The following is a 14,348-nucleotide window of genomic DNA, read 5'->3' as shown; positions in this document are numbered from 1 at the left end:
TTTTTAAAAATAAAGAATCCTGTATATTTTTATTTATGGTTTAAAACGTTATATAAAATTTATCATCTTAATAATTTTTAAGTGCAAAAGATTGAACTCAGGATCTTACAGATGCTAGGCACGTGTTCCCTAATTGAACTATGTGCTCAGACCTACCTTTCAGAAAATGATTTATTGTTTGTTTGTTTGTACATGTATGCACTTCATGTACGTGCAGGGGGCCCATAGAAGCCAAAAGAGGGCCTTGCTTTCCCTAGAACTGGAGTTACAGTTGTAAGCCACCATGTGGGTGCTGGGAACCAATCCTGGTCCTCTGAAGAAGATGCTAGCTGCAGACCCATCTCTCCAGCCCCATTTCAGTGACTCATCCACACAGTTCAGTAGGGTTGGGGTAGCCATAGTTTCAATGCTCAACAATTTGCACGATCTCTATTCTACGGTGTTGAAACTCTGTACCTGTTAATGAACAACTCCATAGCTAGTTCTTAAACATTGTTTAAGTGGGTTCTTCCACTGTTTATCCTTCTACTACTAACTAATTTCAGTGACTACAGTGTCTTCATGGTTCACCCATGTTGAAGCATGTGCCAGGATTTCGTGATGTCGTTACACATGCAGCCTATTTATCTCTGGTGGGCATTGTGGTTGCTTCCATCACTTAGCTGTTAAGAATAATATTGCTATGAACATGGCTATGCCAATATTTCCTCAATGGCCAGATCATGTTGTCCTTTTTGTTTTTCTGAACTATACCCAGAAACGGAATTGCTGGAAAATGCGGTATTGAATTTCATCAAGGTCAATTTACCATTTAACAATCCATATCAAACAACTATGCCAATTTCTCCACATCCTTCTTGGTTTGGTTTACAGTATTTGTCCTAATGAGTGTGAGGGTCTGGCTTACTGTGGTTTTGATATTTACTTCTGCAATGACCAGTGATCATTTCCTGTGCTTGCTGACCATTGGTGAAATGTCTTTGAACAGTGGTCTAGCCTAGCACTTTGCCCATTGAAAACCAGCTACTTTTAATTTTTGTTACTGTTGACCACGGTGCATTTTGTTTTGCTTTGAAATTTTAATGCTAAAACCTAAGTGTTGAAACTATCTCATCCAATCACTCCCAGAGGTGAGCAATCTGAGGTTTCAGATACGTCACATGGCTGGGAGAGCTGCAAGCAGAGCCAATGTCCCTTTACAGGTCCTTCCTTAAACTCCCATCAGCCCCATGGGCAAGACATATACTATCCATTTGCAATGATAAGCAACTTTAAAAATAATTTTATACAAAATCTCTTTTATGGAAACATCATATAGCCCTTAAACTAGATTTGAGATTCCTCGCCATGAAAGGAAAAGTGGCAAATCAGGAAAAGTACACTAGTCTGTATGGTTTGGCCAGTCAACAAACATTTGCTGACTATCTCTTAAATATCTCTTTCATAGTCCAGGAAACTATGGAACACTGAGGAAAAAAAATCTATATCTAACCCTTCATTCAAAGGTTCTATCACTAAACTCCAATTCTCTGTTTCCTCAGAGTAGACCCCAAAGGAAAAAGTCTTCTCTAAATATAAAATTACAGGATAAGTAACTAGGATGTGGCACTTTAGAGATGACCGATTCAGGAAGGACACATGTTTCAGATTCACACATTCATAAAAAGCTTTAATTCCCTACCTGATCCCCTTAATATGACTATTATCTATTCAACAATCCTTTAATATCTCTTTCATCCACGTGACATAAATTAACATGCATTTAATTTTGCAACACTTAAGATGTTGCCACATACTTTCTAATTTTGACACCACAACATCAGTTTCCATATGCCTATTAAGGCTGCTGCACTCAAACAATAGAAATTAATCACATTTCAATAAAATTGTATGAAGTTCTATGCATACTATTTTGAGAATTCTAAAGAACATTTTTGCAAATTATAAGCAGTTTTGAGTTGTGAGCTCTTAAATCTAAAAGGTTACATTTTGCCAAGATTAAAGGAGATGAGTGCCTCATTTGTAAACATCCTTCCCACATACATTTACATGATTTGGGACATAAAAATAACAAAGAAAAAATTAAAGCCTATTAACGAGTTCAAAAATAGGTTTAAAATTGTTTCTTTGGAGAGTCACAAAAGTTCAAAACTGTGCGATTTTCTCTTATTATTCTCTTATTTAATATAATTAGTTCCAGAAAACTCAGTTAAATTAAGTGTTCAGTAAAATGTTTCTGTTCACTTTGGCAGATGTTCCCGATGAACAATTGCTGCCTCATTTATTTACTAACAGATCAGCTCCTACAACAAAGCTGAAAAGTGGATATTATTAATATCCTTGTTTACATGTAGCTGCATACTATTAAAAGAAAAGCAATAGCATTAATCTTGGAATGCAGTGTCATAAACCAGGTTCAAATAAAAGACTGTAATGCTAAGAAAATAATAGTTCAATATTACTTTCTTTATTTTTTGAAAATTGAAAATGTTCAACTCAGCCCAAAGAATCTATTTCAAAATCTGAGCCACGTTTGGTTAAGGTTTTGTTACAGTAGGAGTAAATAATTATTTAATAAAGAAATACAATTACTAACATAGCAAAATCAGGAATTTCAATAGTGCTGCATCAACCCAACAGAAAACACTGCTGTCTCCATGTGTGTTTGTAGCGTCCCTCCCAGGGTCCATAAGGAAAGTTCTAGAACTGGAAAGAAATCTCAGGCTGAAATTTTCCAGACCAGTGTGGATCCCAATGTAGGGACAATCTGGGAGCCATTAGTAGAAACAGCAAGGCTGTTCCCAGCTTGTGGACACAATAAAAGTCACCACCACAGAGCAGACAACTGGTCACTGTGTTTCCAGAAGCCTCCTACCTTCTTAATTTTCTTGATGTCTGGGTCCTCGTCCTCTTGATGGCTGTGGTAAGGGCGCATCCGTTCCTTGGTTTTATTAAGAGCAACAATCTGTAACACAAGATAGGTCCAGCTCAGGATGTGGGGAATGACAGTGCACAGCTAAGCTACAGGCATTCAGCCTTCATCTGGTGTTGAGATGCAGGGACCATTGAGTCTAACTCTAAGCCTGGTATTTCAAGCGCTGAAAGGAAGTGTTGGACAAAGCGTGGCCTGAGGTCGGCCTAAGGAGTAATAGTAGTCCAGGGCTTAGCTCTGACAGACCGGGTCAGTGTCTCCTCAAGACCTTGCCTGAAGGCAGCCACCCTGAAGCCCTGTGGTCTCTACAGACAGAGTCACTCAACTCAAAGCTCTTGTGATAAGCCTGTGGCCTTTGAAATGCCTATCCCATAGTCCTTAGGTATCTCTTTGGGAAAATGGTAGCTACCATGGCAACCTCAGAGCCTTGGGATTGGTTGAAACCAGGTGAAAAGGGATACTTCATAGAAGCATAAAGGACTGCAATACGTGACCTACAAGGAGGAACTCAAAGCCAAGTGGCATCTTGCCTTGAGAGCAGTACAGCTCTCTAGTTTAGCCTCAATCACGGTTCATACAAAACTAAGAATTTAAACCAAATCATTGAGAAGCCAGTACTGGAAAGGTCAGAAGATCATAACTGCCCCTGGTGGCCTGCCTTTGCATCTTGTCCCCCCAAACCAAATATTCTCTGCTTCCCTTTTCTAGGAGAGAATGGGAAGATAATAGAATACGCAATAACTCCTGTCAAGTGGCCACAAAAGACATACCTGCCACTGACAGCCTTTCACGGCAATTTGTATTTGTACTAAAGCGGGACACAACGAAGACAGATACGCACACACAAGTAAATATTGGGGAGCACCGCTTGTTGCTGAGTTCCTCTCATGGTGTAAATACCAACCTGTTCACTCAGTAGACAAGCATCTGGTGTACTGGGGCAAAGAAAGAACACGATAATTTTGTTTTAAATTACAGTGCCTGATATAGTCTTTTAAAATGCAGGCTGGTTAGGTTTTCTGTTGTTGTTTTCACTGCCTCAACTATCAGGGTGGCACAGAGGAAGCTGACAAGTGTAATGATACAGTGAACATCCTTGGCAGCTCACCGTCCCTAGGGGCATTCTCACGTCTAGCGCTAGAGGCAGATATGCCGAGCTCTGCACTGTGGATGTACCTGGGAACAGGAAGGCAGACGTACACGGGAGTCACGGTGACCCACGGGAGGTGTAAGGGGATGAGAAAGAAAACGTCTGCACAGTAAAAAAAAAAAAAAAAAAAGCAAGAAAGTTGTCAAGGCTAAAGAGCCTGCCAACCAGGATCCATGACCACAGCCATTGGTACCTTACCCTTCATTAGATCTAAGAGATACCAATGTATCTCTGGGTAGAACAGAGAGGACCATCTAGTCCCTACATCCCTCCTCCCTTCTTCCTGTTTCTGTGACCATCCACACAACAGCTTGGAAGGGTCTCTGCAGAGATGCAGACCTAGGGCAGAAGGAGCACCCAGGCTCAGCACCACGGTGGATATGGACCCAAAGACTGCCTACACTGCCACTCGACAGTAACACCGCTCTGGGGTTCACATTGAGGGGAGAGGGACAGAAGGAGAGACAGAGATGCCCCCCCCATAGTCGATCAGTGTTTCCTTATTTATCCCAAATGTGCTTTTCAAACTTCTGCGTGGGGGCGGGGGGGGGGGGGGGAGCTAGAGCCTTTAGACCATAAATAAGTAAAGTATTTCTGACTTCCTGGCCCTTCTTTGGCTATCACTTTGGGCTTTCATTTATCCTTGGCAGACTCACAATTGTTACTTCAAGAGTCTATCTGAAGACTATTAAATATATATTGTGTTTCTGATCCAATGAAGGACATTAGGGACACAGAAAACAACAGATGATAGCGTGCTTATCATGGTAGGGCATTACGGCAGCACATTTACCTAACCCTGAAGCAGACAATGGCTTCGGATCTAGACCAGCAGCCCAGTCAGATATCTGTTGATAACATGAGATTAAATTTTTTTCCTGAATATGCGACAGATAATCATGAGGAAGTGACAGTCGACGGTGGGGGGCGGGGGAGGGGGGGCGCACAGTGCGACAGAATCTTCAACTAGGAAATACCTCTGATTTCAGCCTTTCGATTTCGGTATCTTGATCTTCCAGCTGATGTCGGAGTTGGTTAGCAGCAATTTTTTCTGTCTCCACAATCTGAACTAGATGAATGTACTTCTGCATTAACACTTCCCTCTCAATCAAAATGTCCGCGTAACTTAAGAAAAAATTACACAGTTAGTCAGTGAACTGCTGTTCTCCCGCAGTCTTCACATAGCCAAGGTGCACACACATTTAAAAGGGGGCTCAGGCACATTGTTTGGCTAGTTCTACCTTACACATTCACCTACATCGTCCAGTTGGCATCTTGATTTCATAGGATTTCAATATTAGCATTTTACATTTTCTCCAACTAAGAATCTATTTAATGTTGGCCACTACCCACAATTTTAACAGGACTGTGAGGAAAAAAATACAAAGATATTAATATGAAAGGAGCATGTTGTCTTTAAGGAAGAGACTGAAGTATTTTGAATTGATGCCATAGGTCTTTGGATGGTATTCAAAATATTCCACACAGTAAAACATTAACCAGTGAAGGTGACTTCCTACCAACCAGAACGCACGCTGCAACCCTGAGAGCAAGGGCTGCTCAGGAGGGACTGTTATGACTCTCCTGAAGACCACCAGATCTGTGGGGCTCTCTGGGGGAGCAGAAGGCACATAACATCCACTGCTCTGTTCCAAAATTGAACAAAGTCCCATACGTTATAGAGAAAATTCATCCTGTATCCATTTCTTCAACTAAACATGGTAAAGAGAAAATATGCTCTTAGTTTTTACCAATAAAAATGCAATGTTGCAATGTTGAGGTGCTTGGAGTATAGTGCAAAGTCAAGGCACTTGGAACAGAATGCACTGTCAAGCCAGCTGGAGTGTTGCATCAGGTCCTCTTGCACTGTTCAAGGTGGTGATATGCATGTTTCTCTCTCCATAAAACCTTCTCCAAGTGGCATAATAAGTGATAGTTAATAATGGGCACTACTTGTTGGGGGTTTCACATCGCGCCCTCCTGGCAACGCAAGAGGTAGGATTTGTGATCCCACCCAGCAAAGGAAGAATCTGGTTCTCAGAGTGCATAGTGACCCCAGGTCAGACAGCTAGTAAGTGGCAGCATTAGGACCAGATCAAAGTCTATCTGACCCAAGGCCATGTTATTAACTGCAAGCCGAACTGCCTCGAGGGGGGAAAGAGCAGCTCAGACTCTTTGGAGGCGTCTGTCAAATCTTCTGGCTGCTTGCCTTTTCTTTTTGGCCATGTTTGTATCCCAAACCCACCCTCAAGACCATGGTGAGCAAAGCTAAGAAGAGATTCCTGATGTAAGCTATGCCAACGAGAATCTCGTCCTGTACTTAAGTGAGAGGATACAGATGTGGGATGCCATTGTTCGGTAGCCCTGTCTGCCCACCTCATCTCACAGCCTTCACAGCAAGTCTGCCGAGGCAGAAAGTCATGGGCAGGTGTTCAGAAAAGCAAACGGAAAACAAGCAGGATGTCTGAGACAGCAAGGTGGCAGCCACCCAAGTTCCCTCAGGCTTCCATGACACCTGCGAACAGTTTCATCCTGGAGGTCAGAGAGAGATGTAGTTTCCTTCTAGTTGCTTCTCTTTCTAACTCAAACCACTTTGAAATAGCATTGTATTCTTTAGAACTATAATGTCTTAGGGCCGTGCCAAGGTCATAACTGTAGCCATGTCATCTGATACCCTCCGCACTAACATCATGTGTGCTAAAGTGTTGGTGACAATCCCTAGTTAGTGGCATTCTCAAGTCACCTGCTCTAAGAAATCACCCTTTGGGATTAGAAAGAAGGGCTCTGCAGTCATAACAGAGTGGAAAGAAGAGAGAAGAGGCTGGACTCCTCAGAAATAACCCTGCCTCTACCGCAGTGGTTCTCAGCCTGTGGGTTGTGACCCTTTTGGTGGTCCTAGCATTAGGAAGGTTGAAGACCACTGCTCTAAGAGGAGCAAGTAGCAGCAGAGCATGAGAAACAGGATTATAGGGGCTGGAGAGATGGCTCAGTGGTTAAGTGCACTGCCTGCTTTTCCAAAGGACCCCGGTTCAATTCCCAGTACCCACATGGCAGCTCACAACTGTCTGTAACTCTAAGAGAGAAACAGGCTTATAAAAATTCTGCCCCTTCTTGACAACTTCACCAGAGATATGTGAAAGTGTTTACAAATGTATTAGATCAGCATTAGGGAGCAGAATAGTTTTGTTTTATCTTTAAAACAAAAGCAAAAAGAATAAAAAGGAAATGGAAAATTTAGGCCAAGAATCAGGGCTGAGCTCCTGTTGACTCCTGGCTGACACTGGCTGTCCTTCTTTTCCAAGGTTTCACAGAAATGCTAGAAAAATCGACTTGCTTGTTTGCTTGTTCTCAATGAGAAAAAAAAAAGCTATAACAATACTGAAAAATGAACTGTTAACAGACCAAGTATTTTTATGAACTTCAGTGAGAGAGCAGAATTTTATTTGGTGGGAAAACTGAAGGGGAGTAAATGAAAGATGTAGGGCCTTAAATAAGAATATGAGATGCTCTCACCAGGGTTGGCCCAGAGAAGCAACTAATGCAAGAACAGAAGCGAGTGAGGAATGGGAAGAGGGCCTGAAGAACGTGAGGCAATTAGCTCCTCATCTGCATCCCCAGGTCCCAGCACATGACCTGCTCTCTGGAGAAACGTTGGCCATTTTCCTAAAGAAGGCTGGGCTAAGAGAGAGAGAGAGACCAGAGCTTAGGACAGGCCTGACATTCACTGTAGACATCAGGAGGAACCAAAAAAGGAAAAGTATGTGGGGTAGCCGGCAGTGAACTGTGCCGGACCACTTCCCCATGGTGAAGCAGCTTACCACAAATTAAGTGGCTGGGAAAAAACACATGTATCATGAAGTGTGGCAAAGGGGCGGATGGTACTTCCAAGGTGAGTTCACAGGAGACTCTGGCTTCCATCTCACCTGCCTTCTCTTACTGCCTTCGGGTGGGTTTGCTGCCATCTCTTGCTGGTTTGCCCAAAAGGGAGCCAGTCATCTGGCTGTGAACTACTCTATCCAGTGGCTCATGATGAATAGCATCCAAGGGAGGTCTCTCACCAACAGCCATCAACAGACTCACCTCAGTACAGCAAGGTATAAGGAAGTGAACCCAGCCAGCTGACCGTCTGCAACCTGTGCACTCAGAGGTCCACAAGACCTGCTCAGCATCTGGCGAGAAACCCCTGAGCATTGGCCACCACGCTAATCCTTACTAAGACAGCTGGCCTGCAGAGGCTGGGGTGGCTAATGAGTTCCTTATTGTGGTAATCACTGTGGAGTAAACCGCTGAGCAGCAGCAGATAGCAAATACAGTCCCAAATGAACAAAACAGAAAAGCTGCCGCAGGAAACAGGGGTCATCCTGCCAGCTGGGACTCACCGTCTTCAGAGACAGGAAGGATATTAAAGGTCACAAAGCAAACAGAGGCTGCCATAGAAATGAAGCAATCCAATAAAAAAAAAAAAAAGAGGGCTTGGACACAAAGCCTAATTGCTAGAATTCTATAGGTCAATGAATGTGCTAACCCGTAAGTCCGAGACAGCTGACAAGTAAGCAGAGTGGTCAGAGACCCAGAGTACTGCAGCCGGCTGTCTGCAGGAAGTAAGACTCGGCGAGCAAGTATTCAGTGCTGTGAGGCCGTTCGTGTGCTGCGAGACCAAACACCAACTTTAATAATTTGGTGTATCATATTGCTACATCCGCTGTGCAAATGTTCCTTATTGCTTTTTTCTTACAAATGGATAGAGCTAGCGACACACAGTAACGGGATGCAGCATGCTGTTAAACACATGAAGCAGCACGGGTCGAGTCCGGGTCTGCCCTATTTTCTCCTCATTGGGAGTCTTTGAGCTCCTCCTTCCCAGAGCTTTATGAAATAGTGTGAGCTATTGTCACCGCCCCCCCACCCCACCCTGGGCTGTCCAACCACAGTGTAGCCAAAGGGAAAGAAAGTGAAGCTGCCGTAAGTCGACATAACAAAAGCAAAACTGAAAACCCATCGCCCATGGAGTACCAACACATAGCATGCTTAGAACATACATGGACACAAAATATTGGTGTGTGAGATTTCCAAGCCAAACCACTACTGTCGCACACGGAAGAAAAGCGACCCATTCGGATGGAACCCAGACAAGCGCAGAGAAGACACAGTGTGAAGAGTTACAGACTTTCATTGTTTCTATAGAGGGCAAAATGCATGCGGCTTAGTTAGAGGTTACGAGGTGCGCTGCATGTTCATTCTGTTCATTTTTAATACAAAGCATGTATATGGAGTAAACTGTACCAAAATCCAACATGAAAAGCTTTAGCAAAGGTCCCCAAAGAAGAGTCCCAGCTCCGCACTTCAAGGGGTACACCCAGGTTTATAGGAAAGACCATTCAGAATCACCACTCCTCATCCCAAGAGTCTTGATGTCTTTGGGGATGGGAGGAATCCAGGCCCAGAGGGCAGCAGGACAGTGTCCAACTAAGCAACTTTTGAATTTTGGTGGCTGCGGCTTTGTCCATACAAGGTCAGGCCTCCTGCTATCATCTGCACCTTGACTATCCCCTAAAAGCTCCTGCATGGTGGTGGGAACCCCTAACTGGTTATGAGGAATAGACTTTTGAGATTTATTTATTTATTTACTTATTTATTTATTTATTTATTTATTATTTTATGTATATGAGTGCTCTAGCTGCATGCATACCTGCAGGCCAGAAGAGGGCATTAGATCACATTACAGATGGTCATGAGCCACCATGTGGTTGCTGGGAATTGAACTCAGGACCTCTGGAAGAGCAGTCAGTGCTCTTAACCTCTGAGCCATCTCTCCAGCCCTGAGGAATAGACTTTTGAGGTGGATTGTGGGACCTTAGTCTTCTCACCATTCTTCTTCTTCTTTTTTTTTTTTTTTAAACCTTAGGCCCATGAGGTGGAGCATTGTGCTCCACCACATGCCCTTGCAGTGGTTTGTTGCCTCACCATGGGCCCCAGGGAGCAGGGACAAGCGATCGTGGGCCAGAGCATCTGACATGGTGAACCTAAATACACCTTCTCTCTTTATACCCACTGTCTGGAAATGTGTTACAGTGATCCAACTAGGTTTCCCTTGTGATCACTCAGCATCAGTGGACTGTCTTCAGTGCTCTCTCGTTCTCAAATTTTCTCTCATCAGCACCTCCATTCCATTGGCATCAGTACTTCTTGGGTACCACTTTAGCATGAGGTCCTGGCACTATTGCCCAAGCCATCTCTCCCACACAGGTTCCTCGCTTCTCAGCTATCCTCTTTCCAGTAAATGGCAACTTGAGTGATTAGAAAGTACCAAGAGGGACAACTGTAAAGATGAAGCCTCCGATTCTGACAATGTTCCTTTCCAGTGTGCAGCTGCAGTTCATTATTTAACTGTCTCACTGTGGGCTGAGTGAAGGTTTTGTCAATAATTCTTCCTAAAGCACATTTTAACATAAAAAGCAGGCAAAATAGTGATGCAAGGAAGCACAACAGGAAGCCAATGATGCTAAAGTTGACTCTGAGGTGAAGAAGTTCTAGGGCATACATCTAAAAGCAAATGGACTGTGTAGCGTAGCTTCTGCTGGAAGGACTCTTTGGAAAAAACAAAATGATATAAACAAGTGTTGGTGAGGATTTGGAAAACTCAAAACCCTCATCTATCTCTGGAGAAAAATAACCCAGTTTCTATAGAAGTGACTTTGGTAGTTCCTCAAAATGTTGGTCACAGTTACCATCTGGCATAGGATTCTTGTAGGTACATGTCCAAGAGAATTGAAAAATGTATCTTGGATACAGATATCCAAAGCAGCATTATTCACAATGGAAAAAAAGAATAAACAACCTATATCACTGATAGCCATCAACTGATGGCTACATAAACAATATGCAGTGCATCCACAAAACGGACAATTCAGACACAAAAAGCAACAAAGTGCCAAAAGTACTGCTAGATCAGTAAAACGTGGTTGTTGGGTCTTGAAACATCACTGAAAGGGAAGAAGCTAGAAGCCAGACTTGGGTGGTCACTTTTATATGAAGTGTCCAGATGGAAAAACCTATTGATAAAGTAGATTACTGGATGTCTAGAAGCAAGGGGGAAAGACTGCTAAGTGTTTATTTTTATACCTTTAAACTGTTCTGGAATTACTGTCAAGATTGTGCAAACTTGTGAATACTCTTAATTGTATAATTTCAGATGAAAGATTTTGTAGTATATGAAATATAAGCCAATTAAATAAAGAAATTTAATGTTCAGAAATCATTTCCCTTTGAGGTAATGTATTTTGATTGGATCATATTTCAAAAACTTTGGGGGGAAAACCACAGATATAACTAAGACACAAAAATTAGTGCAGGTGATTAACAATGACTGTACCAGATAGAGAGCAAATTCATTATGCACAAAACTCATAAAATCAGATAGGACATGGGAAAACATTAATAAAAATGTGAAAAAGATGTAAAGTGACAGTTTCCTATAAGAAATACAAATAAAATTGGTGGTAGCAAAAAATGGTCAATCTCACAAATGTCCAACGAAATGCTTACCCCACTAAGATGCCATTTTTACTCATCAATATACTAAGAAGATTTAAAAGTGATTCAATCTTCCTCCTGTCTTGGTGAGACGGAATGAAATGGCACACACATCCTTCTAAAAGGCAACTGGGCACAATGCCAGAAGCAGGAAACACGAGGGGAAGAGAGCATGTTTTGCTTTGAAGACATCCAGGCTGACAGAGAGAAGCAAACAGATAAGCAAGTCAATGCGATGATGTCATGGTGGCTTTGAGAGAAAGAAGAGGCTGTGGCAAAGGCTCAGACAAGGACATGGCCAACCAGTCCTTCCTGGGCAGGAGTCAGGGAAGAAGGTGCAGGTCCCTGAGATCTTTACTCTGAAAGAAAAGTGTGTGTAGGTCAGACTGGAAGGGACCATCCAACCCTTCAAAATTCCTGTTTGAAAGTTTTGCCTAGAACCTAAGACTTGAGATCGGGGAAGGTGTCATGAGAAGTTTGAAAATTTCAACTTGGGAAGACCCTTGCATTGACTGGCTTACTGTACCCAGAACTCAGAGGATCTGATCAAGAAGGAATATATGTCAGTTCACATAGTACACATTTTCATTCCTTTAAGCAAAACAGAGAACTGGGATACAGACCCTTCCTCTGTTGCATATTAAAATGTTTATGTTTTTGTGAAAATCTACCAATGTAATCCACCATATAACCAAACTGAAAGAAAAAACCCACATGATCATCTCATTAGATGATGAAAAAGCCTTTGATAAAATCCAACACCCTTTCATGATAAAAAAAAAAGTCTTGGAAAGATCAGGGATACAAGGCACAAGGATAAACATAATAAAGGCAATATATCACAAGCCAAGAGCCAACATCAAATTAAATAAAGAGAAACATAAAGCAATTAAACTAAAATTAGGGATAGGGCAAAGGTACCCATTTTCTCCATATCCATTTAACATAGTACTTGAAGTTCTAGCTAGAGCAATAAGACACCTAAAGGATATGAAGGGGATGCAAATTGGAAAGGAAGAAGTCAAAATATCACTATTTGCAGATGATATGATAGTATACATAAGTGGCCCAAAAAAAATTTACCAGAAAATTCCTACATCTGATAGACAACTTCAGTGAAGTGATTGGATACAAAGTTAACTAAAAAAAAAATCAATGGCCTACACAGCAAAACCCTGTCTTGAAAACAAAACAAAACAAAACAAAACAAAAATCAGTATCTCTCCTATATACAAATGATAAATGGGATGAAAAAGAAATTAGGGAAACAACATCCTTCACTATAGCCACAAATAATATAAAATATTTTGGTGTGACTCTAACCAAGCAAGTAGAAGCCCTGTATGACTGCATGACAGGAACTTCAAATCTTTGAAGAAAGAAGCTGAAGAAGTTATCAGAAGATGGAAAGATCTCCCATACTCATGGATCAGCAGGATTAACTCAAAAACAATGGCTATCTTACTAAAAGCAATCAACAGATTCAACACAGTTCCCATCAAAATTCCAACACAATTTCTTTACAGACCTTGAAAGAACAAAATCAAAAAAGCCAGGATAGCTAAAACAATCCTCCACAATAAAGATTTTCTGGAGATATCACTATTCCTGATTTCAAGCTATACTAAAGAGCAATAATAATAAAAACCACATGGTATTGGCATAAAAACAGACAGATGACCAATGGAATAGAAGGGAAGACCCAGAAGTAAATCCACACACCTATGGACACTTGACTTTTAACAAAGAAGCCAAAATTGTACAAAGAAAAAAGAAAACATCTTCAACAAACACTGCTGGTCTAACTAGATGTTGGCATGTAGACTAATGCAAATAGATTCATATCTATCATCCTGCTTAAAATTCAAGTCCAAGTGGTTCAAAACCTCAACACAAAACTGGATACACTAAGTCTGATAGAAGAGAAAGTGAGAAATAACCTTGAATATATTGGCACAGGAGACAACTTCTTGAACAGAACACCAACAGCTCAGGCCCTAAGATCAACAATTAATAAATGGGACCTCATTAAACTGAAAGGCTTCTATAAGGCAAAGGACACCATGAAAAGGACAAAACTGTACCAACCCCACATCTGACTGAGGGCTGATATCCAAAATATACAAAGAACTTAAGAAATTAGACACCAACAAACCAAATAATCCAATTTTTAAAAATAGGGAATTTTCAACAGAGGAATTTCAAATTCTGAGAAACACTTAAAGAAATGTTCAGTATTCTTAGCTATCACGGAAATGCAAATCAAAATGACTCTGAGATTCCATCTTACAACCTGTCATAGCGGCTAAGATCAAAAACTCAAATAACAGCTCATGCTGGAGAGGATGTGGAGCAAGCAGAAGACTGCTTCGTTGTGGGTGGGAGTGCAAACTGGTACAGCCACTTTGGAAATCAATTTGGCAGTTTTTCAGATATTGGAAATCAATATACCTCAAGATCAATTTATACCTCTTCTGGGCATATACTCAAAGAATGTTCCACCATATCACTGTATTTGTAATAGCCAGTAACTGGAAATAACCTAGATGCCCCCACAGCCAAAAAATAGATAAAGAAAATGCGATAGATCTATACAATGGAGTATTACTCAGCTATTAAAAACAATGGCATCTTGAAATTTGCGACCAAATGGATGGAACTAGAAAAGATCATACTGAGTGATGTCACCCAGACCCAGAAAGATAAACATGGTATGTACTCACTTATAAATGG

At 41.6% G+C, this 14,348-nt stretch overlaps 1 protein-coding gene across 5 annotated transcripts in view; it reads right to left on the bottom strand.

The window, feature by feature from the left end:
- The window catches only part of RASGRF2 (Ras protein specific guanine nucleotide releasing factor 2), a 197,361-nt gene that overhangs the window by 117,829 nt on the left and 65,184 nt on the right, over positions 1-14,348 (bottom strand). For all 5 annotated transcript variants that reach the window (XM_084802043.1, XM_084802046.1, XM_084802042.1 and 2 more), the window contains exons 3-4: positions 5,060-5,207; positions 2,876-2,965 (exon numbers count right to left, since the gene is read on the bottom strand). In XM_084802043.1, the coding sequence (XP_084658169.1) occupies positions 2,876-2,965; positions 5,060-5,207 (238 nt within the window). The remainder of the gene's footprint in view (positions 1-2,875; positions 2,966-5,059; positions 5,208-14,348) is intronic.

Source organism: Acomys minous (assembly GCF_964271855.1).
Source record: "Acomys minous genome assembly, chromosome: 11".
NCBI classification, from domain to species: Eukaryota; Metazoa; Chordata; class Mammalia; order Rodentia; family Muridae; genus Acomys; species Acomys minous.
Note: the sequence above shows the minus strand (reverse complement) of the source record. Positions and strands in the feature narration are given on the sequence as shown.